This window comes from Seriola dumerili, unplaced genomic scaffold (assembly GCF_002260705.1).
Source record: "Seriola dumerili isolate Sdu_G_001 unplaced genomic scaffold, Sdu_1.0 BDQW01000191.1, whole genome shotgun sequence".
NCBI lineage: Eukaryota > Metazoa > Chordata > Actinopteri > Carangiformes > Carangidae > Seriola > Seriola dumerili.
Window position 1 is genome coordinate 4,871,255 of NW_019174446.1, and position 26,682 is coordinate 4,897,936.

The 26,682-nt window shown below is 38.7% G+C and overlaps 1 protein-coding gene across 1 annotated transcript; it reads left to right on the forward strand.

Annotated features, from left to right (window-relative positions):
• The first annotated feature begins 4,675 nt into the window (after window positions 1–4,675).
• depdc1b (DEP domain containing 1B) lies at window positions 4,676–15,393 on the forward strand. The gene is made up of 11 exons (XM_022753251.1): window positions 4,676–4,831; window positions 6,798–7,063; window positions 7,182–7,326; window positions 8,647–8,774; window positions 8,872–9,002; window positions 9,101–9,148; window positions 9,754–9,894; window positions 10,029–10,195; window positions 11,851–12,027; window positions 14,275–14,457; window positions 14,765–15,393. The coding sequence occupies exons 1-11, from the start codon at window positions 4,784–4,786 to the stop codon at window positions 14,927–14,929; spliced, it is 1,599 nt and encodes a 532-aa protein (XP_022608972.1). The 5' UTR covers window positions 4,676–4,783; the 3' UTR covers window positions 14,930–15,393.
• Window positions 15,394–26,682: the final 11,289 nt, after the last annotated feature.

A 26,682-nucleotide genomic window follows, 5' to 3' on the forward strand; every position in this document is an offset into this window, starting at 1 on the left:
TATTGAATTCTGTACTTAATCTGAACATGAGCTACCATCTTTGCAGTCGGCTCTCGCACCAGCTGTCGGCACTGCATGTTTAAATAGTCAGGCAAGCCAAAGCCAGATCAGTTCCCCAGTGTTGCTGCTATCATAACACAGCATTATGTGCTCATGTCATATAGTTCCCTTGCTCCTCTCATACCATGCCTCTCCCTACCTGGCGTATGTCATGTCTTCCCCCAGGAGCACTAAAGACAAATGCATGCTGTTCTCCCTGATACCTTTGCAGTATGTCCACCCTCAAGTCTTCTGTCAGTCAAGCTGACAATCACACTGGAAAGTGACAGGTCTGAAAGCAAGGTAATGTAGTATCAGTGTCTTTCCCTCAGTAGCCTGACTCTTCCAAAAAAACAACGAAGCATAAACAATACGTTAAATGTCTTTCCTTCCTCTTAAAACGTTTGCAAAGACAAGCTATTCAATATTCAAAAATGTACAGTGTTAACATCAATATTTGCTGGCTAGCTGCCCTCTTCGTCACTGCACATTGCTACTCTTGTTTGTGCTTTACTGCCACTTGTTGGTCAGTGGAATAGTGTGACCATATGGTGCTTTTTATATTATACAAAACATGTCATGATCAAAATAAGCCATAACTGGGTATTTCCACCTTGGAATTGTCTCTCCAATGTTCCCTCCGATAACCATCTCAATAGGCATTGCTCTTTCACCTGCACAAGCAGCGGTGGTGGGCGGGGCACAAGGCCTGATCCAGAATTTCTCAATGAGAAATTACTGTAAGTGTAGATGTGCTTCCAGCCACAGTTTTCCATTTTTCCATGGGAAATCCATGTTAAATAAAGTATTAATCATAGCAAAGTATTTTTAAATTGTTTAAAACATGTCTGGAGAGGAACTTTTATGGTTCACCTTCTATCCAGAGAGCGCCTGCATCAATTCACCAACTTCATGACTGCATATCCCACATCACTTTTTTTGTTTGTTCAAAGATAACCCAATCTGCCTACCATTCCCTCTAAAACTCACTAACAAGTTACATTTCATTGGTTTAACAACAAGAGTGTAAATGCAAATGGTTTTTTAACTAGGAAGTTACTGTGGCCAGCCGAGAAATAGTCCTGCACATAAACACTTCAACCCAACCAGATTTTGTTTCCTAAGGAGAGAGCCAGGCTAGCTGTCTCCAGTCTTCTTTTAAGCTAAGCTAACTGGCTGACAGCACAGTTTAATAATGGCAGGTCATTTTTATGGCTGTTGTCATAGAGTCACAAAAAAGAGTATTCAAGATCTCTACAATGTAGTCTAAATTAATTTAATTTTAATTGGAAACACCTAAATCAGTGGTTTTTAGAAGTAACATCATTAGAAAAATGTAAATCAAGTGTGTAGTCAAGGGGTTTCAATTGATTGTTAGATCCAATTTTTACCAAGTCATTATTGTGGCAAACATTTACCATGAACACAAAGGAACTCCAGGCAAATCCATGAAAAGGTGACGGAAAAACACGAGTCAAGGGATGGATAAAAGAATATTTACAAGACACTGAAAGACGAGAACACCAAGAGATCTACAACCCAAACAGTTGTGGAGTTAAATTCTGTATTTTAACACTGCAGCTGTCTTTATTGTTCCTTTTTCGTAGTATTTTTTTTTTTTGCAACTAATCAACTGCAGAGTAAACAATCTGCTTATTGTTTACATCGGCTCACGCATGTCCAGTGTATATCATTGCTCAAGTATGTATGCGTTTGATAGTCTGGACGGAGATGATGAACACAGATGATGATACAGAGCTAAAACACTACAACATCGTTTTCGTTTGAAAACGAGTATGTTTTGGACGTAGTCTCACACAACAACAACAACCTAAGCATTTTGGCCATCATACTTAACGCCTGCACATCATCATAAACATACCATCCCCGGTATGAAGCACGTTTGTCGCAGCATCATGCAGAGGTGGTACTTCTCTGCAGCAGGCCCTGGAAGGCTTCTGAGAGTTTACAGGGTAAAATGAATGTAGCTAAATATTTTTAAACATCCTGGGGGAAAACCTGATATAGTCTGCAAGAAACCTGCCACTTAAGTGACAATGACCCCAATCGAAGCCAAAGCTGCCCAGGAATGGTTTAATAACAATAATTTGTGGCTTGAAAAAGGGTGTTCACTTAAGATTGCAGTGTCCACACAGACTCATGGCTGTAATTGCTGCCAAAACAACATCTACACATACTGACATGGAGGGGGTAAATACTGCAAACAGGTACTTTGTGTTTTACATCTGTAATTAATTTTGATCACTTTGTAGAGATCTGTTTTCACTTTGACATTAATCAGCCTTATCTTGTTGATCAAGGTGCTTCAGACAGCCACATTAAATCTACTTTGAGTCAGTGTTGTAAGACAATAAAACACAAAGCTCCCAAATGGAGCAAATACCTTTTATAGGTAACAATTTTTCTTGCACAAAGGGCAACGCTCTTATCAAGCAAGCGACATATGTGATATAGCAATATAGAGTATAATTTGACCACCCTAAGTGGTTCCATTTGTTCTGTTGATTTGCCTCCAGGATCTTTACTTTCGTCTTTTCTCCGTTAACTTCATGACTTTTTAACTGAGAAGTCATGGCCGAGATGTGAGGCAAAGAAAGGACACGTATTTGTGAAATGGGTTGCAACCGGGTTTGGATGTGGAAAATGAAATTGTCACTATCAAAGTGGGTGCTCTTTTGTTGAAATGTTTCATTTAATTAGGCTCATGACCTTCTCACTCGACATCACAGATGTCTAAAGCAGCTATACCAGTTCCCTTATATGCCCTTACGTACCTCCAAATTTATGATCGATCTGAGTCAGCGAGGGCAGCTACCAAAACAGCTTTTAATATCTCAGCTATTGGTGTTTCTTGACCTTTCAGCGACCAAGTGTACCCAGACGTCTGTGTTTATATTACTTGTATATTTCAGCCTTCGCTTGATTACGGACTCACTGCTGTATTTTTTAGTTATACTACAGTAGTTAAAATGCTTTAGGAGTCAGCAGCATCACTGTGGTGTAGCCTATAATAAGTTTTAATAAAGTGCTGTCACTGTTAGAGTTCATTTTAACCCTTTAACAACCCCACCAAGAAAAAAGCAATGGAAGAGTCAAAGTGTGCTAAACCATATGGTCGAGCAGGCAGTTAAAGGGTTAAGGTGCCACTCAGCTGTCCCTCTGTGGGTGCAGAAGCAACTCCTTCTTGACCTGACTGATCAGACATCTATCTCTGCCCCCATTGCTGCAGCCCAAAGGATGGAAGAAAAGAGCACTGCTATTATTGCCAGTTAGATAAAACCAGTGTGCCTCTTTGTCAGTACAGACATCATCATGCTAAAAGGAAAAGTTTGAGGTGCTCTGTTTATTACAGTAGATGTTTTAGAGGGGCATGAAACACCTCATGGCATTTCTGTAGCTCTGATGGATGACTACTGAATTTTTTATTATCAGTTAAGGCCATTATTCTCCCTGCAGAATATTCCTTCCACAGTGATCCCAGTGGTGACAGTTAACTGCCCTGGTGAGAGTAAGAGCTGGATGTCCAAGATCATTTATTTCTACAATGCAATAAAAGTGACAAGTAGATACACAAATACAGTAAATAAGTCAGGGATCATTCTTTCATGCCCCCCTGACTTTCAACAGTAAACACAATATGCTTTACTTTTTTTGTGTTTAGGATGTTTTTCTTGTGAGAACAAGATGGTGTTGACAGTTATCTGAAAAACTGTAAAAACCTGCATCTGTGCACCAGGTGTTTCTTGATTCCAATTAAAATTTTGGAAAGCAGCTTAAAGTGATGATATTATCCTCCGTGCATCTATGAATCGCTTCAATTATTAACCACACCAATCCTCCACAGATTTGGAGAAGGTCATCTCCGCAGTTATTTCCCTTTTCTTAGTTGACTGTAATTCCCATTACACCTTCCTGTCGTGATTCCAGTCGATCCAGAAACCTCTAATGTGGCTTCTGTTAAAATATTAAAAATATTGTCACCTGGCACTTTATAAATGGTCTATGTCATGTTCACTGAGCCTAATTTATTGTTACTAAGTATATTGTGATACTAACCTGAGTCATTTAATTCAAGACTCTGGAATAAAGATGTAGATCTGCTTAATGTATGAGTACTAATATCCCCCACAATCAAACTCCTACCAAACATAGAGGTGTATTGGTGTCTGTAGTTTTGAATAATAGCCAATATTGACATAGGTTAGTTATGATTTATCTAAAATAGTTTGGTCAGTTAGTTTTCGTTTGAATTATGCAGGCAAATGGGATTTGATATGAAACAATTAGCCTACTTTGGGATTATATGCCAGTTTTTTGAATGAATTCACGAGTGTGGGCATATAGATAATCCATGTAGGACTTGATTACGTCTGTATTAAATCTATCCAAAGAGATCAAGGCAAATATTGCAAAAACTGAAAGCTCGGCTGCAAATTAAATACTTACATTTCATTACTATTGTCTATATGGCAGTTGAATAGTATTGTGAGTATTGTGCCACCACGTCCATTCATAAACACTGCATTCTTGCTGGTCACGTGATGAACGCTCTGTCTAATCACGTTGTTCAAATGCTGTGACGTAGGAGATTCAAAGTTTGCAGCAACGTTTCTGCTCGGAGACTCTTGGTACTGTTTTCACCTGCAGTTTAAGCCTCTGTGGAGCTTCTTAAAGTTATACAGCCCAATGTTTTTCTACGAGTGAGTGGGTTTTAACTATCGGAATGGAAGGTAAAGTCATTGGACCGGGTCCGTATCGGGCGACGAAGCTGGTGAGTCTCTTTGTAACGTTAGCAACGCACGGTTAAAGTGACGTTAAAAGCTTTACGCTAAACTTTAAAATGTGTAAGGTTTCTTTCATATGTGTTGGTACCGTCGCAAATTTAGCGTAGATTACGCAGATATCTTCTATCCAAACATTTAGTAGGTGAAAGCGATAACGTACTTTAAAATTTAGTTTAAGCTTGTTGAAAATTAGTAGCCAACGGTCACATGTGTGATGTTACTTACTCAGACAGGGAGTTAAAGCGTTTAAGACTTGTCTTCAAGAAGGCACAACTAGCCCGAAAACTTGTCGAGCAAAGCAACCTGTTTAGTAGAAAATGATGGCTCTGCCGCTATAGTGGGTGGACTTAAATGTTCAATGTTGTTGTGACTGTCAGAACTATGTTTTGTAGGCTACTTTACAATAATAGCAACTCCTTTTTTAATTTCATGTAAAAGCGAATACACTGATACTGTCAGCTTTTTCTATGTGCATCACAGGCTGCTGTCTTTAACCCCTTTCAACAGTAATAAATTACATATTATTCCAGAGTCAAACTGAATTTATATTTATCTTGTAATTTTCAATGCCAAATCTTGAGGACTAGCAGTTTAATTAACCCATCCAGTGTGATTTGAAGATTTCCAAGAGGGCTTTTTCACAAAAGGCAGTTTGACTTGAGGAAAAGCACACATACAACTGATAACAGAAAGGAAGGCTCTGGTTCTGGCCAAACATCAATCTGGTTCATTCTGGCTCATGACAGAATGGACATTCTCAGGATCCTAAAACGGAAGCATCTAAATGGAGTTCAGACATCATTCATTCATTATTTAGGCTTGTGCTTTTCCTTCTGTGACATGTCAAAATATCTAAAGTGAAGAAAGGCCTTATATTCAGTGTCAAGCGGATGTTTGCAGTGAACAAGGAAAGCCATAGAATATTAGTGATGTTTTCTCAGTTCATTACACACTGTCAAGTCAAAATGAAATGACAGTCGATTCTCATGAGCCAGTCCTATCCCTTCCGTGACAGTTTTCAAGCTACAGTGTATGTCCTTTTCAGGTTTCTGTCTGTCCTGTTCAGTTACTGTATATTGAAGTAGGGCCATGTGGTATTGAACAGAGGATGACAAACTGGTAGTGAATGTTTTTTCTCCTAAGAACAAACCCTCAGAAGACATTCCCCCCTGCTGCCTATAAAGTGTACACAAACACAGGACCTTCCCTGTCCTCCCAATAGTCTGAAAGCTAGCTTCTTGGCTATTGCATTTCTGTATTTTTTTAATCCCATCACATGTTGCACTCTATTCATGATTCAGACCAGCCCATGAGCAGCATTTGCTTTATACAGTTTGATACTCTCCTGTTGTAATGACTTTGTGTATCCTAATCCTATTTCCCCCTCTATCTGTTTTGTTCATTTTTCTCCTACCCATCTGGATACTTTGTGAGATCTGATAATCCACAGCCCCTGTACCTTCCAAAGCACTATTAGGAGATAATGTTCTGTTTGTTCTTATACATACTGGCTACTTTTTTGTGACTAGAGTAGATAAGAGTTGTTTCAGTTCAGCCTTGCTATGCTTTTAACAAAGCAGTTTGAGAAACTGGTGTTTGTCTTTGATTTGCTATAAATATATAAGAAGAAAATAATGCACATATACGAATCAAAATGAGTTTGTCCTGGATCCTGTATATGATTTTTCACTAGTAAGAGAGACACCATAGTCACCATATGGTATAACAGGTGCCTGTTATGTGTGGAGATTTTCTGCTGCAAAATTATTATATTCAATGATAATATGAAGAACATGCATACTGCATTTTTTTCTACCGCAGCAGATGTCTGTTTTCACTCTCACCATGTTGACCGTAACTACAAAAATGTCCTCATCAGAAATGCCTGTATCTGATTTTTTTTTCTTACAGTCTAAACCATTTCTCATTGTTGTATTTCTTCCTGTTACACAGTGGAATGAAACCATTAAACTCTTCCGAGGAGGCATGCCGCTGAGAAGGCACTGGGCAAACTTCCGCTACTATGATTGCAGTTTCACAGGATCTGAGGCCGTGGATTACCTGCATGAGCTACTGAGGCACAACTACAACTTTGGGCCTGAGGTGACTCGTTACCAGACTCTGCAGCTGCTTAGGAAGTTTCTCAAGGCCCATGTCATTGAAGATATCAAAGGACGCCATGGGACAGAGGACTTCGAAGACAACAGTCATCTGTACAGGTATTTTTTTGTCAGCCTGCACCGTTATTCTTGTCACTTGAAACAAGGCAATACACCACCTTCAGTTTGGCCTTTTCTCCCTTTGGCTGAGCTTAGTGCTCTTTGTTTGTTTCTCCAGGTTCCCCACACTATCTCCTCTGAAGTCTTTTCCAGCAAGACCTCTCTTGAGAGGAAGCTGTGACCTGCCCAGACTCATCCGCTGGGATGACTATGAAGAATTGCCCCAACAGGAAAACATTGCTCCACTGAAGTCAGCCGTCATGGTGAGCAAGAGACAAAGAATTTTCAGACCCTCCTGTGTTTACTTAGACACATAGTGCACTTAAAGTGTATGAGAATATGCTAATTTGATAGAAAGTAAATGGCAAGATGAGGTCATTTCAAATGTCTTTGCTGTTTCAATTACTAATGTCATTTATATTGTCCTTTAGTCAAAATTACACTGAAAAATTAAAAGGAACATTCAGTGTAATGCATCCCTTAGAGAGTTTTTAGGTTTTGTTCAGACCACTACTTTAGGCTACATCCACACTAATACGTTTTAGTTTAAACACATCCCTTTTGCTAGGTTTCTGCCTGATGTCCACACTATACTGGAGTTTTCAAGCCCCTAAGGCTGGCCCGTGTTAGTATAGTTAATCCAGGGTTACCTGGGGGCAGAAAGAGAGACTTTTGGAAACTAGAACACACCCACATTTACTTCCTGATTGACTCAAAGTGTATCCTTCCCTGATTTGTCATGCTTCTATTACGTGGCCCTTTCCTGGATGAAAACAAACGACATCAGCCTTGACTACCAGGAGTGAATCCAACATGGATAATGAATTACAAGTGTTGCTGATATTGTTGTTTTTGCTTAACAGATGTTAAGTAGTTAAATTCTACATTTTGTAATGCCAAGAAATCTTTGGTCTTACTTTTTGCCATTGTTCTTCCTTTTTCATAATATTTTCTCAAACTAAGAAACCAGCTACAGAGTACACAATCTGCTCCTGTTTAACCTGGCACACATGTCCAGTGTATTCAGGGTTTTCAGGTGCATTTTCAGTATGGACAGATTATTTCTGATATGGATCTCATCTGGACTGAGATCGTTATCATTTTAAAACAGTTTTTAGAATGAAAACGTATTAGTGTGGACATAGTGTTAGTTGTTTATTTATTTATTTATTTATTTAGGTGACTCAGGCATTGCTGTTTGGACAGCCTTATGTTTAAGGATGTTTCTACCATTTTGTCCACCACATTTATACATATGGAGAAAGGAATGGTAGAAACCCCTGCACCTTACAGTGTAACTCATTCCTGTTCAACAAGGAATGAATTGTTGTAGTCTGAAATTTATCATAGAGTTAACATCAAGACATCACCATCTCTGACACGATATTAACAACAATCCAAAGTTCTAAGTTTTACAAAGGTAGGATTTAATGCATAAACACTTCATTCGATTACTTTACAACACTGTTTTATTGGATTATTGAACCATTTTTTTTTTGTTTTGTTTTTTTTTGTTTTTTTTGTTTTTCTGCTATTGTATTGTAAATTTAAATGGAACTTTTTCTGTCATTCCCTTTGAGCAGACTTCAGATTTGTGGAATAAAAGGCACAGTGTGGCTATTGGAGATGTGCATGAATGCAAGCTCATACGCAGGAAGGAAATTACTCCAAAACAAGTGGACCACATCTGGAAATCAATGACAATTGCACAGTATGTAACTCTTTTCCATTACTGATAGAAAACCTTCATTTTTCATGGTGTTAGTAGTTTTTTTTCTAGATATTTGATGCCAACTCTGTTGTTTTAGTTTACAGAGAGTGTTGGGCCTAAAGTCATTGGATGGAGTGTTAAACCCCACACATGTGAACGGCAAGCACATTGTTCACAATGTGTTCATTGTTAATAAGACGGGCATAGTCGTATTGGAGAACAAAGCGGGTATGATGCACTGGTTCAAAACTGGAAGAACAACTGCTTTTTTGCTGCAACTTGCATGAACATTAGGACTCACCTATTTCCTATTTTCCTATTTCCAGAGGACATGCCCTATTGGGTGGTATCAGCAATGAAATGCCTCGCCAACTGTGAGTATACATATTTTATTGACTCTGAACATCAATGTTAAAAAATAAAACTCACCATCTGCTTTGGGGACTGTGAGCACAGCAGGTGCAAGTACCTAAAGGTCATGAGTAAAACTTCTAAAATGTCTTCTAAAATCTTATTGATCATTTTGGAGGAGTATGTGCCATAGTTTAAAATTGGTTGATATCTCACTCTGGGACAAACTAAATCTATAATGTATAACCTGTTCTTGTGTGTGTCAATTAATCAGTTTAATGACTGTCAGTAAAGTAATCAGCAACTATTCTAATTTGTTGTCAATTAATTGTAGAGCAAAAATGCTGAACATTACCCAGTTTTAGCTTGTAGTTTTTGAGGATTTGTTGTTATTCTCAGTCTTTTGAGTTAATAAAGTCAATATTTTTGACTGTTAGTTAAACAAAGTAGGCAAGTTGATGACATCACCTTGGGCTTTAGGAAACTACTGGTATATTAATCTCTTAGTTGCGGCCTTATTGTGCACACATGTACCATTTAACTGGTTTACAGTTAACTGTATGTCGATTATTGTTTTTAATAATTTTTTGTGAGCACTAAGAAGAACTGTATTTGTCTCCTTTCTCAGGGCCTAATGGCAATGAAACCAAACAGCCATTGTACCCAGGTTTCGAGAGAGATGTTCTGAGAACAGTAGCAGATTATTTTCAGCGGCTCAAAGAACCACTACTGACTTTCCATCTATATGAGGTCTTTGTCAACATTCTTAGTGAGTACTTCACCCTGTGGATCTGCTACCAATATTTGTTCACTGCTACAGATGAACATTTGCTGGTGTTCATTTTGTCTAGGCGGTGTGTTTGCCCTCAGGATCAAGATTCTCCTCTCTTCATATCTCTGCAGGTCTGCTGCAGGAGGAGGAGTTAGCCACTGAGGCTCTAAAAGCCAGCTGTCTGTTACTGCCACCGGCCAACCGGAGACGCCTCCAGCTTTTGCTGCGTCTCATGGCGCGGGTCTGCCAGAATCCCCACCTGCCTCCCCTTAATGACACCATTGCAACCCGCACACTGGTACAAATTCCTATCAGTTATTCGCTACTTGTCTTTGTACTACTACTACTGTGAGCAAACAATATGATGCAAATATGATAGTGCTGCAATTAATACTACCTTTATAAATCTAGTAAGGTACATTATTAATATTGTGAAAATTTTTCTTGGCCATAATTTGTTAATGGTTGCATTATGGATAGGGCTGCACAATTAATCGAAATATAATCAAAATAGCAAATATGACAGTGCAGTATCCAAATCGCAGGAGCCGCATTTTTTTGATAAAGGTAAAATGTGTCACGTTGTGTATTGTTAGCACCATAAGCATTATGGGGCTACAATTCATATTTTCCAGACGTAAAGGAAAATGTTTGGTACAAGACCCAACAAAAATCACATCATCATTTTTATAAATTTTTTTCATTGAAAATTAAATGCCAAAATGACATTTCCAACTGAAATGGAAATTGCAAAATCTGCCAAAAATAATTGTAATGTGATTTATTTTGCATATCGTGCAGCCCTAATTATGGACTGTGTAAGGTGAACAGTTCTCCGTCTCCAAGGAGGGACAAGAAGCAGAAAAATATGCAGGCCTTGGGGCATAATATTTTCCCAAAATCCTTACTATCTATTAAGCAGGATTAGTGGTATGCTTGGCAACATTTTCAGGGAGAGGACAATCCTCTCACCAAAAATAAATGTTGTTCGCTATATCGGGTGGTCTGAATCTGTACATGTGGTTAGACATAGCAAAACACTGCAATATACTTCTATGATATGACTTTTATAGACCTGAATTTATTTGGAAACAAACCCTGTAGTATGTATGTTGTATAGTTGTATATTCCTATACCATGCTACAGATGAAGTGAACATTATTCATGAAAATCAAGTATGATGTATTCAGGGATACACTTCATGTTCACTGCAAACTTTCCAGGAACGGCAGTTCCAGACTCGCACCACTTTGTCCACACTAAGATGATACACTAAGAAATACCATCCACTGAATACTATAGGGCATACTCCTCTAGGGGAACAAGGATACTTTCACTACATGAACAGAAAATGCCACAGGTAAAGTCACTGAAAATCTAAAGAAAAAAGGAATTTGCAAGATAATTGCTGATTTAAAAACTACGACATCAGAAGGAAAATACCTGAAAAATATGTTTTGTATTTTCTGCTCCAGTGTGTTACACACTGCAAGGATACTTAGTCTTCATGGCCATCCTGTGCTGTAGTCCATCAAAAACTGAATATTATGCATGAGCATGGAGGTTCTTGAAGTTGTAGTCTGAGACCACTTTCCCATTCACTTGAATGAATATTACACTCTGTTATAAGATTTACAAAAAAAAGTATTTGATACGGCTCTGTTGTAGAGCAGACACATCTAATCTATTTTATTGGCTCAGTCTATATTAAATATGCATTTTGCTATCAAGATAAGACTACCACAGTCAAAACAATCCCAGTCCCACTGTGTGCATGCAAATTTTTCATTTTCACAAAGTTGGTGTTTGGTCAATGGCTGTTGCCATTTATTTGACAGATTCTCATTATATTGTGTACACTTTCAATATCAGTGTAAGGTAAGGAGTATCATTAATGTACTGTATACTGTGAAGTTGGTTTCTAATCCATCTCTTGTTGTGGTCTCTGTCCAGATGGTGCAGATGTTCTCTCACTGCGTTCTGGGTTCAGGAGATGAGATGGACTTGGACGACCTGCTGGCTACCAAACTAGTGACCTTCATGATGGAGCACCACAACACCATCTTTCAAGTGCCCTCCAAGCTGCGTTGCCAGGTTGAGGAGCACCTGTCCCATCTCAAAAGAGTTCAGGTCAGTACACTTCAGTTACCGTCTGTTAACAAATTAAACAAGCTCCCGCTCCTCTTTGCATCACAGTCACATGTAGCCACTTTCTGCAGCATCTGTTCCCTCCCGCAATCCATGTGTACCAAGTCGTATCTTCGCATCAGCTGTGATGAAAATATGCCAGATTGGTTCCATCATCTTGTGCTAAATGTGGAAAAGTGGTACAGTCACTGGTATATTTAGATATTAGTCACAAAAAATCAAGAACTTAGATACATTTCTATGTTAACGTGAGTGAGTTTAGTCGTGGGTTTAGCGCCCCATCTGGCAAAATTACCTCTTGGGATTTGCTTCTGTGGGAAACTGAAATCTGTGATAGAGATCTGCAGCAAGAATAGACATGAGAGCAGCTGGTCAGCAGCATTATTGTTGGTTAATTGTGGGATGAAATTAAATTCACTATATGAAAAGATGGAAGGTTCTAGTCATAGAGGCAATTACATGTGTTTTTGTATAAACGTCAATAATATTAAATGAAAATCCAGATTTGTTATTTAACTACAATACTGTCAAGGCTGCACTGGAGGCTGGTGTGCCAGGATCTGTTTTGTATCTGTTGCTATTGGAAACTATATAAATGACAGAAACAGGGATAGTCAAGATTTGTATCCCATTTAGTTCTTACTGCTTCAAGGTAAACCTGTTTTTTCACTGTAACCCTGTAGAACTTCCAGCATGAAGTATACACATTTTCAACAGAAAACACTAACCTGTAGACAAAGAGTCACTCATGTGATATTTCACCATCTGGAGCCGTATTCACAAAGGATCTTATTAAAAATCTTTATGATCTTTTAAATGTTACTAAAAGTTCCTATCTAAGAGTCTCCACTTCAGAGCTGTTCACAAAGCTGACAAGAGCAACTTTTAGTAAGAAGCAAAGACAGCTACTAAGTTCATCATTAATATACAGGAGTGTAAGACAGGAAAGCAGGACCGTAGGTAGGTTTCATTAAAAATATTTTTTTAACTGATGATTTCATATATAAAACAATATAAAATATATTGTATATATAAAATATTGACTTGTCAGTCATGTCTTATCTGGCATTGAATACCATCAGCAAATTCTATTTTTTAAACTGACAAAATAAATCCTTAGTAAGTGTCTGCCATCAAAATATGGTTTCAAAAGTTGATTATCATTCTGTTATTACAAAACACTGACCTGATGAGGCACGTTACCTGCAAACATTACTACCTGTCAGTAGGACCTACTTTTAGTGCTATAAGGCTTTGTGAATTACTCTTAGACCAAGAACTCTGGAGTTAGTTTTGACACATCCCGTATTTTTAGATGTTTCTCTCAACTCAGCCAGTAAGGTGCTAGTTTTAGCCGTAAGATATATAATCAATACAGCCCCAGAACTTTTACAAAGACTGACACAGATTTCTCCAGGGTTTTGTGCCTGCCCTCTTGATTGCTTTTATGGCGTGAGTAGTTGCATATGTATAGATATGTGCATGTGTTTAGTTTTGGCTGGCACATCAGAAAATCCAACAAGACTGTCAATACAGTCTGTGTTCAACATTGTTTGGCCTACAAATGAAGGCCTGATTGATTGTATCTTTGAGTCCAGCAGTGGATGCATAAGCTTGCACATCCCATGCTGTGAATCAGAAAATATGTTTTTATCTTAAATTAATGCTGTAAATGGGATTTCAAAACTATAACCACCCTGCACACTGAGCACATTATTCGTATTTACCAACCATATTAATTATCCTCATTAAACTATTCTAGTGAGCATGTTGGCCACCCACTGAGAATACTGTTACAATTTCTGAGACAGTATGTTCCACAACACCTTAATGAATCCTGTGTCCAAATGAACAATAGTGGACAATAGGGTTGTGCCAATCAAGAGTGTCACATAAAACTCTATACTCTTTCTTTCACTTTTTGGTTGTTCTTTCCCTCTCTCTCATTCATAGGTTAACGTAACCCACCCAACCCCCCACCCCACAATCATATCAGATATAAGTCAGTAGCTTTAGGTTTTTAAGTTTTGACCTTGAATTGTATTGTCAGCTCACGGTGGGTTAATAATCTCAAAAGCAGATATTATGTGATGACAATGATGATGTAAATAAGCAGTCCTGATATAAAAATGTACCTCTATTTTCTCACATTTACAGTCAGAAAGATGGTTGAAAATTTTGAATCCATTAATCCTAATCGAAATCCATTTCCTTTGTGTCTTCCATCAGATTAAATATGCGGGTTCAGATACAGACTTCAGTTCATCTCCAGCTTTTTGTAAACAGATCAGCAGGGTGGAGTCTGAGGAGCAGAAGGTGATAGGTACTCAGACCCCCTTACAGGAGCTGTTGGAGGGCTTGATTGCAGACAAAGAACTCCCTGCCAAGGACAAAAGAAAAAGGCTTAAACAGGTATGACTATGCCATTTGGATACATAGAATAGTTAAAATAGATTAGGTGTCTAGTCTAAACAGGGCCTTGACTTTTCCAGCAGGCTTTAGCTGCTTTCCACTGAAAGTGTTTGTTTACAGTGTTTCAACAACAGTTTTCAACTATGTCCTCAGTTTTGCACATTGATCATACGTGGTCCAGCCATATACTAGGTTTTAACCAAGTCCCAATTGTTTTATTTGAAGGATTTTTAGGTGCCATTGTTCTATGTCTTTGGTGTACATACAGTATACTGCACAGTAAAGATGCATACACTTCCCTTTTCAGTTCCAGAGGTCATACCCAGAAGTCTACAACAATCGATTTCCCACAGAGGAAAGCAAAGCTGCTGTCATACCTGAGAAAACTCCTCGACTCAAACCTAATCTCATGTTCTTCAACCTCAAGAAACCCTTCCAGCCTTTTCAGAGGAGCTGGAGTTTTAGGGCATGATGACCACTGACATATCTACACTTCAGGCTGTATGCACAACCTCAACCTCACTGTCCTGAGACAAGGAGAAATGTAGCTGTATTGGTACTAATTTAAAAATAATGAATTTGACATTGTAGCACTGTTAAACTAAAGACATTTAAAGGGTCAGTTCACTCAAATTACATAATAAATAGAGATTTCCCATTTACATACACAGACACACCAGTGCACAAGTATAAATGTTCACAATGGCATAGATCACTTATGGAGGCTACAGCATTGACTCCACATTAATCCTAGATAGAATTATAAACCAGGTTAATATTGCATCCATTGAATGTGGATGGGTGAACTGACCATTTAAGGAATACATTTCTACTTACTGTTGCTAGAAAACTTGAACAAAATATAGGAAACATTTACTAACAGTAAAAGAACCACTGATGTTTCTTAAAATGAACTTTAATCGTTGTCCTAAATTTGTGTATTGGTACATTTTCTACATCTAAAATATTATGTTAGAAAGGTCTAATGTAGGGTGGCCCTGAGAGCTCAACACACTAAGGCTGCAGTGTGTGGTTCACCTCTATGCAGCTCTATGCATACTTTGAGGTGTTTTTTATTTTTATTTTTTTTCTAAATGCTGCACGTGTCTTGTCAAGTAGGTTTTTGTAAATTGATTGTGTTTTCTTTATTTGCATGTATTTCCCTAATCAGCAGTGCATTGAGCTCTCAGGGGCACTGTTAGCCTGAAAATCAGACCAGTCAGCATGCTCATGTTATTCACTCTCGCAGATGGGTCTGGCCCCCCTCCCGTTCAGACAGATTTCCATTCATCCTGAGACCGGTCAGGCCAATCACATCCATCCATCCTTTAATCCATTTCCTTCTGGTTGTCAAAGGTCAAGTTTCAGAGGCAGTAGGCTAAGCAGAATATTCCATGCATCCCTCCTCCCTGAGGGATCCTGAGGCCTTCCTAGGCCAGATGGGATATATAATTCCTCCTTGGTCTATGCTGGGGTCTCCTCCCAGTTGGACGTGCCCCGAAAACCTCCAAAGAAAGGCGCCCAGGAGGCATCCTAATCACATGCCCAAACCACCTCAACTGACTCCTTCCGATGCAAAGGAGCAGTGGCTCTTCTCTGAGCTCCCTCTGGATGTCCAGGCTCCTCACCATATCGCTTAAGGCTGTGCCCAGACATCCTATGGAGGAAACTCATTTTGGCTGCTTGTATCAGCAAGCTCATTCTAACTGTCACTACCCAAAGCTGATAACCATAAGTGAGGTTTGGAATGTAGACGGACCGGTGAATGGAAAGCTTTGCCTTCTGGCTCAGCTCCCTCTTCACCACAATGGTCTGGTACAATGTTGTTACTTCTTACGCAACACCAATCCTCGTGTCAATCTCCTTCTCTATCATACCTTCACTTGTGAACAAGACCCTGAGATACTTGAACTCTTTCACTTAAGGTAGCAACTCACCTCCAATCTGGAGGGAACAATCCACTGTTTTCTGGCAGAGAACCATGGCTTCAGACTTAGAGATGCTGACTCTTATACTGGTCACTTCACACTTGGCTGCAAACAACCCCAGAGCGCGCTGCAGGTCACGGTCTGAAGCCAACAGATCAACATCATCTGTAAAGAGCACAGACACAATTCTGAAGTTTCCAATTAATTCCAGTGGGTTCTTAGGTTGCCACCTTGACAGGCACCAACGACCTTCTGACTACAGCTCCAGCTTGCCACCTCTGGCTTTGAAAATGGCCTACTCAGACTCCCCAACCTCCCGCGGGATGCATGAGAAATTCTTACAACAGGTTCCCAGTTCACCTTCACTACATGTTTGGGTTTGCCAGGTCTCACACTACCCAGGGACTCCAAGAAAGCTGGGTGAGCTGCTGTTCAGTGCATAAGCACACACAAAAGCCAGAGCTTTCCCCTCCACGACCCGTAGTCGCAGAAAGGAGAGCTTCTCATTCTCTGGGGAGAACTCCAACACAGTGGCACTCAGTGGCACTCAGACTTGAATATCCCACATCAGGTTTCATTGCTGTGATTGGTTGTAGGTCTACCCATTTGCATCAAGAGGCATTTTGCTTTGCGAGAGTTGATAACACCCCTTGGGAATAAAAAATGAACTGAGAGGTTCCAGACCCATTCTCAGATGCACCTTGGTCTGGTGTTGCCGGCGAGGCCACTATACTGAAAAGTAGAATTTGAAGTAGCTAATATGAATGAAATGCATTTCAAAGGTGTTAATGGCTTATTAAATGTTAACATTATAGACTGTGGAATATTAATGATCAAAAAGATTAATATTTATATACACTTTTATATTGCAGTACATTATATTGTACTGCAGGCGCAGTGTTGGTTCCAATTGGCCTTCAAACATTTAATTTCATGAGCTTGACTCTTGTGATGCAAAGACTTATTTCATTATTACATTTCAATGCGGAATGGTCATTATGATGCTGTATACACAAATATAAATTTGTGTTTGTCAGCTAAACAGTCGCTGAATTTCAATGAACATATCAAGGGTTTGTCCAGAAAGGGAGAGTATGTGACAGAGGCAGGGAAAATCCAAAAGACATAGGTGAACATTGTCCAACTATATTTAATAACTTTTATAACACTGAAATCCTGAAACCTAATCTCAGAAAAAGGAAGAAAGAAGCAAAAGAGGTATATCATGTGCTATCAACTGTCATAGCCCTTTCTCTCTAACACCCCCAACCCCCAACCCCCACCCCCCCATACCTTACTTGATTACTGTATGTGCACTCTTAACTCATTTCATGTTTTTACTTGCTGGTTTTATTCTGTATATAAGAACTATTTTCTTGATTGGTACATATTTCAATGTCTCAGATACTATTTTCAATGTATTTGTCATAATTTTCTGTTACCTGCTGTTTTGTCATGTCAATCAGGTTGTTACTTAATTTTAGACTTAAAATTGTTTCTATTTTTATAAAGATTAAGTACTGATATTCTTTGGATTTCCTAAATGCTCTTGAACAAATGCAATAATGCTGGAATAACTGTTACACTTGAATTGCTGCTCTGTGCTGGAAAAAAATGAACAGGATAAAAGTGAATTCATGTTAATGCTGATTTTCTTATAAAAAAATTACTGTAATTGGCCAATGTAAATCTATTCCTTTGTGGGGGTTATTGGTTGTTAAATATGAGGGATGCTGTTACAGCGGCAAAAACCTGTGCACATACAACACACAACTTTAATTAACTATCATTTTATTTATGTGATATTTAAATCAATAAGTTTAATCAACTATAATGACATTGATAGATTTTGTTAATTTTCCTAAATGGAATGGCAATCTGTATGGTTCAGTAGTATACACAGAACAGCTGATCAGTACAATAAAATAGAATACAAAAGGGAACACACCAGAAGAGAGCAGGACTTTCAATAATGCGTTTATACAACATTCATTTAATAGATAAGGTTATATATACAGTGTGGTACGAAAGTCTGAGACCAGCTGTCTTGGACTTTTGTACCACACTATGTATATAACTCCAGTTTATTAAGCAATGTACATTTGCAGTTTTTCTCAGGCAAATTTTAAGTAATAGTAATGCATTTCATGGCAATCCATCAGGTAGTTGTCGAGATATTTCACTAAAACCAAAACTGTCAACCACATGGGGGCGCTGCAGTAAAAGTCAGGGGATTGCCAAAGTCAGAGCGTTGCATCTTCTGGTGATCATGAATACAAAGTTTCCAATAGTTGTTGATATAGTTTAGTCTGGACTAAAGTGGCAGACCAATGGCAACACTGACAACCTTAAAGCGACACTGTGGCTAAAAATACACGGCCTGCAACATATGATCGAATTAGCCTTGAGCACAGTAAGCTAAGTTGTATAAGGACTAAATGCGGAGCAGATTTTCACCCTGTACTGTTTTCCTGAACTGTGAAAGCTGAGTGTTTATGAAGTGTGTGTTTACTTGCCTCTGCATACGTTCATGACTTGGAATCATAAAGCCTCAGGCTAAGAACCAATATTTAGTTCAATCTGAAACATTTTCAATTCGCATGGATGCATTTGTATCCAATCACGTCTACTCACATCTTTTCAGTTTACTTTATGTATACTAGTACCAGGAGGTTTGAGTGTTATTTTCTCTCAGTATATACCAGATGCAGTCTCCTAAATATATGTACTATTGAGTATTGAGTATATTGAGTATTGGATGTTGTGCAGTTCTCAGGCCAAAAGAGCATAGAGCACACTAATGTTGTATGCTGGTATCTGGTGAAAGTAAAACAATATGCATTATCTTCCCAAAATATGAAGCTGCACTGCCTAAAGTAATTTGTCACACAATACTCAAGGGCTTGTTACACTGAGGTTGTAATGCTTTCATTTATATGGCCACCAGTTAGACAACATATAACAGGCAAGCTTTTGTGAGTGTCTGACTTAGAATGCCAGTATACAGCTGTTTGCTGGAGGCAGTACATGCCACTGTAATACCAGTAAAAAAGATTAGTTAATTTTTTTGTGAGTTTACTACAAAAAAGCGCTTTATGAATGGGTGAATGTGGCTTCCACTTTTAAAGCACTTTGAGTGGTCAATAAGAAGAGAAAAGTGCTGTATAAGTGCAGTTCATTTACGAAAACATTTTAAAGATTGTTCCCTCTACATTTATAGCACTACACATTTTAAAATGCTGTCAAACTACTATACCTATAATGTAGCTATCACTTAATGATTGTAGGTCTCAATTAAAGACAAATCAGTTAGTAGAAGACTAATGACTCTCTGATAGTCATCATCTGTAATTAATAAAGTGGAAATATGAAAAACCTGCGAAATGATTACATAAGTGTAATTAATGTGGTGTGGAGATATCTGTGGTTATTATGCTTCAGGTATTATCAGCACATTAATATTCCAGCCTGTGTGCTTGCAGATAGTACAGTGAAGTAAAGTGTTCCATTCAGGGTGATTGGGAGTAGCTGATGTCTCAGCAGTGGAGTGAAGGAGAGGGAACTAACTCCATCATGAGGGACCTCCTCAGCCTTTGTAGCTACAGGGGCAAAACCTGACCTAAATACACAGCAGCCAATTAGCTGTCATGCATTAAGATGATATAACTGACATGCCGCACTGCCTTGAATCGTGTTTATGGTCACTCAGCATAACTGATCTATAAATGCTGCTGATAGAATCTCTTTTGCAAATTGACTAAAACATACTTGAGAGACATCCCTGCAGAGCTGAGATAATTTCATTTTCCAAGCCACTGACAACAGTTACAAAAATGTAATTTTCCCAATTACTCTTTTTTGACAGTAACTGACTAATTCTGCATTTTTTTCACTACTGTGTCCCCACCATGGCTGAAATGCTGGTAATAAAGTCAATGGTCTCTGGGTCTTGGGTTCACAGAGTCTGGTCCATATGCGCAAATTTGCATGTTCTGTCCATGTGCAGTTTCTTGTGTGTGCTACATTTTCACTCACTGGATTACTGGATTACTCTTGATTCTGTGAAGAAATTAAACTAAACCGTTACTTTGAGATTCTTTCTCTTCAGTTCTGAGGCTGTCAAATTGCATGTGCTCACATAACAAATTTTTTTTTTTTCTGCTATTGTGTTAGTGAGTCAGCCCAGACCATGCTCTCCAGTTGGGAAAGCCCATGCTGTTTCCCTAATGCTTTTCTGGGAATAGACATGTAGCTGTGGTAATTGGTTTTTCACTCTAGAAAGGGTTTTTGCAGTGTCCATGTATCGCATGATCACAGCGACCTGGAAGCAAAGCTACACAAGGAGAAATAACAGCCTGTTGTATGTATGATATTTTCCCACAATTAAGTGCAGAAGTATGTAAAAAAAAAAAAGAAAAAGAAAAAGAAAACTTCAGTTTTCCTAATGCTGCTGACATGAACTTTACTGCTGCTCCTAGATTGTAGTTTGCTTCTGCCAACAGCATATGCATGATCTTTGAAGTTAGAATTCCTTATTATTCTAAATTATGAAAACATAACATAACATTCTTAATTGATTCTCATTTTTACATGTTGAGTCCAAACCGTGTCTCCACTAATCATGCATTAGTCATAATTGTAAGAGCTCAAACATTCACAGCATGACGTCCACCTGCCCTGCAGGAGAGGCAGAGAGGCAAAACAGCTTTTCAGACTACTGTTAATCACGTGCAGAGAGTTGTACAAAACACAAAGGTGAAGAAAGGTAAGAAGAATTAAGAAGTAAGTAAGAAGAAATTCAATTCACATTACTTTCCGTAAAGTTGGATGGAGAATACTCGTTTTCAACAATGTTTGTGTTAAAAAAAAAAAAAAAACCTCGACTTTCGTTTAATAGACGACCTGAAAAAGTCAAAAACACAGTAAATTAAGAATGTGTAAATTTCACATGGGCTTTAATTAATATTTTCAAAGGTTAAGTGCAGCAACACTCACTCTCGGTAATGGGCGACCTTTTCAATTGTATCTCCAGTCTGTAGCGCTGCTCTGTGACGCTGAACTTGAACCCCATTCGTGCTCCATCAATGTCAATTAGATAACAGCCGGCTCGGAAAGAAATATGGCAGCACTGTCTGTACGTGGGTAGAGTGAGCAACATGTTTCTTTATGAATGAGTGACTGAGTGAACTCTCGGGTCTCGACGTTGATCACTGCTTCGGTCAAGTGCTTTTTTCTGCTGCTTGCTGTGAGAGTGCTTTTTGTCTTATCCTGTAGTGGAGCTAAAATAAAAAATAAAAAATGGGTGAGTTGCACTTACCTTTTGTGTCAATCTCAATGTGTGATTGTAAGATTGGAGGTAATACATGTATTTTTCAGTAGAAAGAAATAAAGAAGCATGATGTAACACATGACTAAAAAAACACGAGGTGAGACGAAGTGTTACTGGCCTATTCTTCCTGATTCTATTTCTTTTATGGAGCCAAAATCAGTTCATTCGTTTTTAGTAAAAAGACAGTTATGACTCATTATCTCTATGCAGCTCTAATGAGAAATATGACCATATCTGTGAAATATAAAAGAGAGCATCATTAATCCCAAGTTGTGGAGGTAATTTTTCTGTCACACACTTTGACATTTTTGCTTTTGAAACTGTTCATCAGAGGCAGAGCTGCTCTTATGGCGGGAATGAGATCACTTTGACGTCAACAAAGAGCCATTGTTCTTCTGTTGCTGCAGCTACCTGAGTGATATAACAGGTAAACCTGAATGGCCAAGATGATTTGTTAGGGGGAAAAAAAAAAATGCTATAAATAGCATTGATGTCTGTTTCATACATGCTGATGTAATAATGATTTTGGAGGGCAAGTAGGCAGGCAGACCTACTGGTTAACAAGGCAGAGGTGTGATACAGCTCAGAGGGGGTTTTTATATACCAAGACAATCAAAGAATAACTGGTAGCAGTCACAGAAAGAGCATCTGTGGCAGCAAAACACCCTCACACACACACACACACACACACTGTGGCTCAGGCCAAGCTTAGGATGATAGGAGGCAACAGTCCAGCTTTTCAGTCCGGCTCATCTTCTGTGACACTTTATTCCACCTCTTATTCTGCTTATGCTGTTTCTAATTTGCTAAGTATTTATTATTTATCATGTCAACGGCGGCTACTTTTTACTGTTTACATTCGGGTGTGCACACAGCACCTTAAGCGCCAGTAGTCACATGCAACACACATGCTTTCATTGTCACAGTATGTTGCACTGTTTTTTGCACTTTGGTCCATGACGACGACATTTCGTTCAGCCGTTTCCTTTGCATGTGGATGAAGGGCAATAAAGCTGATATGCCTTGAACTAGGATTTCTCCTTCTCTTACCTTCACAGTGAACCTGAAGGCAAGAAGATTTACATTAGTATTAGCTGCCATAGCACACGATCCTATCATTGTACTAATAGACTAAGAATCCACAGCCACACTAGCAGCTCTGTGGGGCTGTATTAAAGAGTACTCCAATGAATATTGCCAGAATCACAATCGACAGTTCCTCCTTGTCAAAACCTGGAGACCACATTGCCCACAATGCAACTCAACTGCTGACAGTTCGGTCAGAGAAACACACATCTACATAAGTGCTGTTGAGATATTTCAATCAGGAGAGACTCATTTGCTTAACGAATAAACTTTTATTGCCATGTGCAAAACAAGAGAGGAAAAGTGAGAGATGTGATCAGAGCCCATCGTGATGTCAACTTATGTGATAAGGGGGTGAGGTGCTGTGTGAAGTAAAGGATAGATTGAGATCGTGGCGAGATCTTACTGGTTGCCGAGCACTTCATTTCATCTGATTACAGAGTGGGGTGAAAGAGGGAGACTAGAGATAGTCTTCCTGACTGAATTTACGCTAAGCTTCATTTCAGTCTGGACCAATGATCTCATGAAGAACTAGAAAGTTGCACAAGTCTTTGTTTTACATGAGCTCAGAAACAATATAGCAGACAACAGTGTTAATACTAACACAGCACAAAAAAAAAAAAAAAAATTCAATTCAGTTCTCAGTTTGATTTCATGTTTCATCCTCTCCAGTCAAATGTTAATGGTAAAAGCAGCCGTGTCCCTTGTTTCCTCTGAACTAGATTTTACAATAACCAAACTTCCCTCGTGTAATTTCATCTCAGCAGTGCGCCTATGGATACAACTGCTGTTTCTGTCTCCAGCTGTATCTGTATCTTGAGACTTTTTTTTTTTTCCCATGTGCAAAATCAAATGTGAGTGAAGTTTAATTTTACTCCAGAGTCCCTTCTTGCTAGATATTTACAGTGTACGACATCATGAGAAGACAGACCGTTTCCTCAGACCTCTTAGGGACCACTGAGTAGATTCGATGCCAGGAAATGTTCTCCACGAGTGTGTAATCAACAAAACCGAGCTCTGAGGGGAACCTGACTGCTGCGATCCTGCACTGCTGTTTTCTTTCTTTTTGTCCACAACCCACTCTGACAGCGAGCGAGGTGAGGGTTGTTGTTTTGTATCGACGAGGCTGAAGGAAAACTCCTTTTATAGAAGTGAAGGCTTCAATGAGACGTGAAAACAGCTTTTTCTTGTTGTTGTGCGGAAAGACTGAAGGAGTAAAAAAAGAAAAAAAATGCAAAGCAGGTATTGTTTATGAAATAAAATTTCAAAAAAGGGAATGTCACAGAGTTTAATATATTTAAGTAATATAAGTAGCACTGCATAAAGACACAATCAAAAGCCTGGATATATTTGAAAATACCATCCAGATATCGAGCACTTCAGACAGCCTTAATTGTTTCTCACTTGTTGCATTTCAAGCACAGAAAGATTAAACAGACAAGAAATTAATCTTTTTTTTTTTTTTCTCTCTAATCTAGTAAATCATTTCATTTCACTGCTGAATACAGGAAACAAGGCTGAGAAGACACACCAGGACAACCTCAGAAGAACACACAAAGCACTGAAACACTGTACAAACAGTATCATCTAACTGAATGAATAAATATAAACTGGAAAAAAAAAAAAAAAAAAAAAAGGGGATCCTGAAAAAAAATAAACTGGAAAAAAAAAAAAAAAAAAAAAGTGGATCCTGCAAGAAACAGCACCTTTATTGCATGTCCTCACTTAGCAGTATGTGCAATGTGTGTTTGTGTTTACTTTCACATACTCTTTAGAATGTCGTGGTAAAAGAGAAATCTTGCAGCTGCTATAGTGTGAAAAACTGAAAAAAAAGAGAGAAGTATAGAAACGTGTCTCTTTAGAACACAGCCTGCAAATTAGTGTGGAAATATTTCATTCATCTTGGTAGGTACAACGGAACAAGCAAAGGGAATAAGAGGGTAGCAAATTTGCATTCTGGGGGCGATTTCGAAATAAATTACACTATAAGTGCTTTTATAATTAGATGGTCCATTTATTTGCAGGGTACACTGGATGAAATGGCTCATTCTAATTTTTTTAGTAATTTATCTCTAATTCCTTCTCAAACACAATTTATTCTCTGACCACTCGTCTTCCTCTCCATTACTTGTCTCCGTACCAGAATGCATTGAGCATTTTATTGATATCCTATATCAACTCAATAATTACTCACTAAAGTGTTACTAAAACAACGCTGAAAACGTTTTCTTTTGTTCATGTGCTCTTTCTATCGGCATTTTAAAGGAAACAACACTGTTGTGTTTCATCACCAACACAATCTCACCAACAAATAGCCATGTCCTTCGTACCTCCTGGTTTCCATGCACATCTCCTCAGTCCTGTGTGTGGCATCGAGGAGCGTCACCATCTGTACAGTCAGCGCTATATGTGACCAGAGCCGTCAGCTGCACCTCCTCCGCCTTGTGGGAATAATCCTCGACTCACACATCTGAGATTTCTTGCTAACAAGGATGATGAGAGTCTTGCTGATTACACTGATTAGTTCCTCCTCTGTGGGTGAAGTTGGTGTTAATCAGACATATCTGCAGCAGATTCGCTCTCCTCCACACATGACACATGGTTGCGTAACCTCAGGCTGAAAAATCCATGCTCAACTTTAATTTGTGATCTTTTTTTCAGATAAAAAGTGAATAATAGGATGCGACACAATCCTTCAAGTCCATAACTTTAAAGATGTACATAAAATGCTGTTCGATGCTGCAGGCCCAGGTTAAAGGTCTCATATTTATAGTTTGAAGGATTTTGTTTGAATATACTGAGGTAAAGCTGCTGTGTGGAGGCTTGGCACGTCACATATGGCATACAACGTACGGTCGTATAGGCTCAGTCATACGGCACAAAACAATGCCAAAACTGTTAAAATAGCATAACAGCCAGCATACGTGTCCATAATATTTACAACCAAATCTGTTTAAAATACAGACTTTAATTATACTGAGTGCAATGATGATGGTATTTTTTTTTTTAATCTACAGTGGTGACCTTTCTTGGGTAATTTGCTTGGAAAATGTCTTCATCAACTTCTGATTACATCACCTCTATTACTTAGCAGTGACAGCAGGCTGCACTACAGGAGCCAGTTTCACAAATACAGAAAATTGTCTGTTCTGTTAAGCCAGTCTGATGGAAATTGGACAATTAAAAAAAAAAAAATAGAGAGTGAAAAGTTTGCCACCTTTCACCCAACCTAACCCAGAACAATGAGACAACGTGGATCGTCATTTGTGGTGCACTACAGGTCTGCACTGCGTCGACCTTTTATGCTGCTGAAATTTCTTTTGTGTCTTTATGATGTTCGCTAAATTTATGCAGTGAAATTAACCCTTTTAACCGTTGAATATTTCCAGAGCAAAGTAAACGGCCTAAAGCAGTTTTACATGTTTCTCAGTTTGAAAACTGAAATGTGCCCAGAATGCGTGGAAGAATGGCTCTACCTAAGGTGCTCAAATTACATCTAAGCCATAGTCAAAGTCAGTCTCTGTGAAACTAGCCACTGCAGTCCTGTTCACACATCCTCCAACTCTGGAGTGGCAAACATTAGCAAGCCAGCTTGGTAAAGTGTAATTATGAGCCCACTATCCAATTCCTAGCAAGACAGCAATCAGCCAGCAGGGCATTACTGGGATCAGTACGTATAGTGTAACTACTGAATCTAAAGGTGTACTCACTTACTGCTTCCTGAAAAGCAACCACAATAGTGTAGTAATGCCCAACACTGACATTCAAACAGCAGCAGGTGAATATGTTTTGAGTCTGTATAAAGCACTTCTTACTCTCCATGAAAGAAAATGTGATTTCTAATACTTTTGAAGTCTGCAGGTGCCTTTTTAATGTATTGGC

What these genes read in the sequence shown, in the direction of transcription:
- depdc1b (XM_022753251.1), top strand. Translation starts at nt 4,784, where the DNA reads ATGGAAGGTAAAGTCATTGGACCGGGTCCGTATCGGGCGACGAAGCTG. An exon ending in CACTGAAGTCAGCCGTCATG is followed by an intron (nt 7,327 to 8,646) that starts GTGAGCAAGAGA and finishes CCCTTTGAGCAG; the next exon opens with ACTTCAGATTTGTGGAATAA. An exon ending in CCATTGCAACCCGCACACTG is followed by an intron (nt 10,196 to 11,850) that starts GTACAAATTCCT and finishes GTCTCTGTCCAG; the next exon opens with ATGGTGCAGATGTTCTCTCA.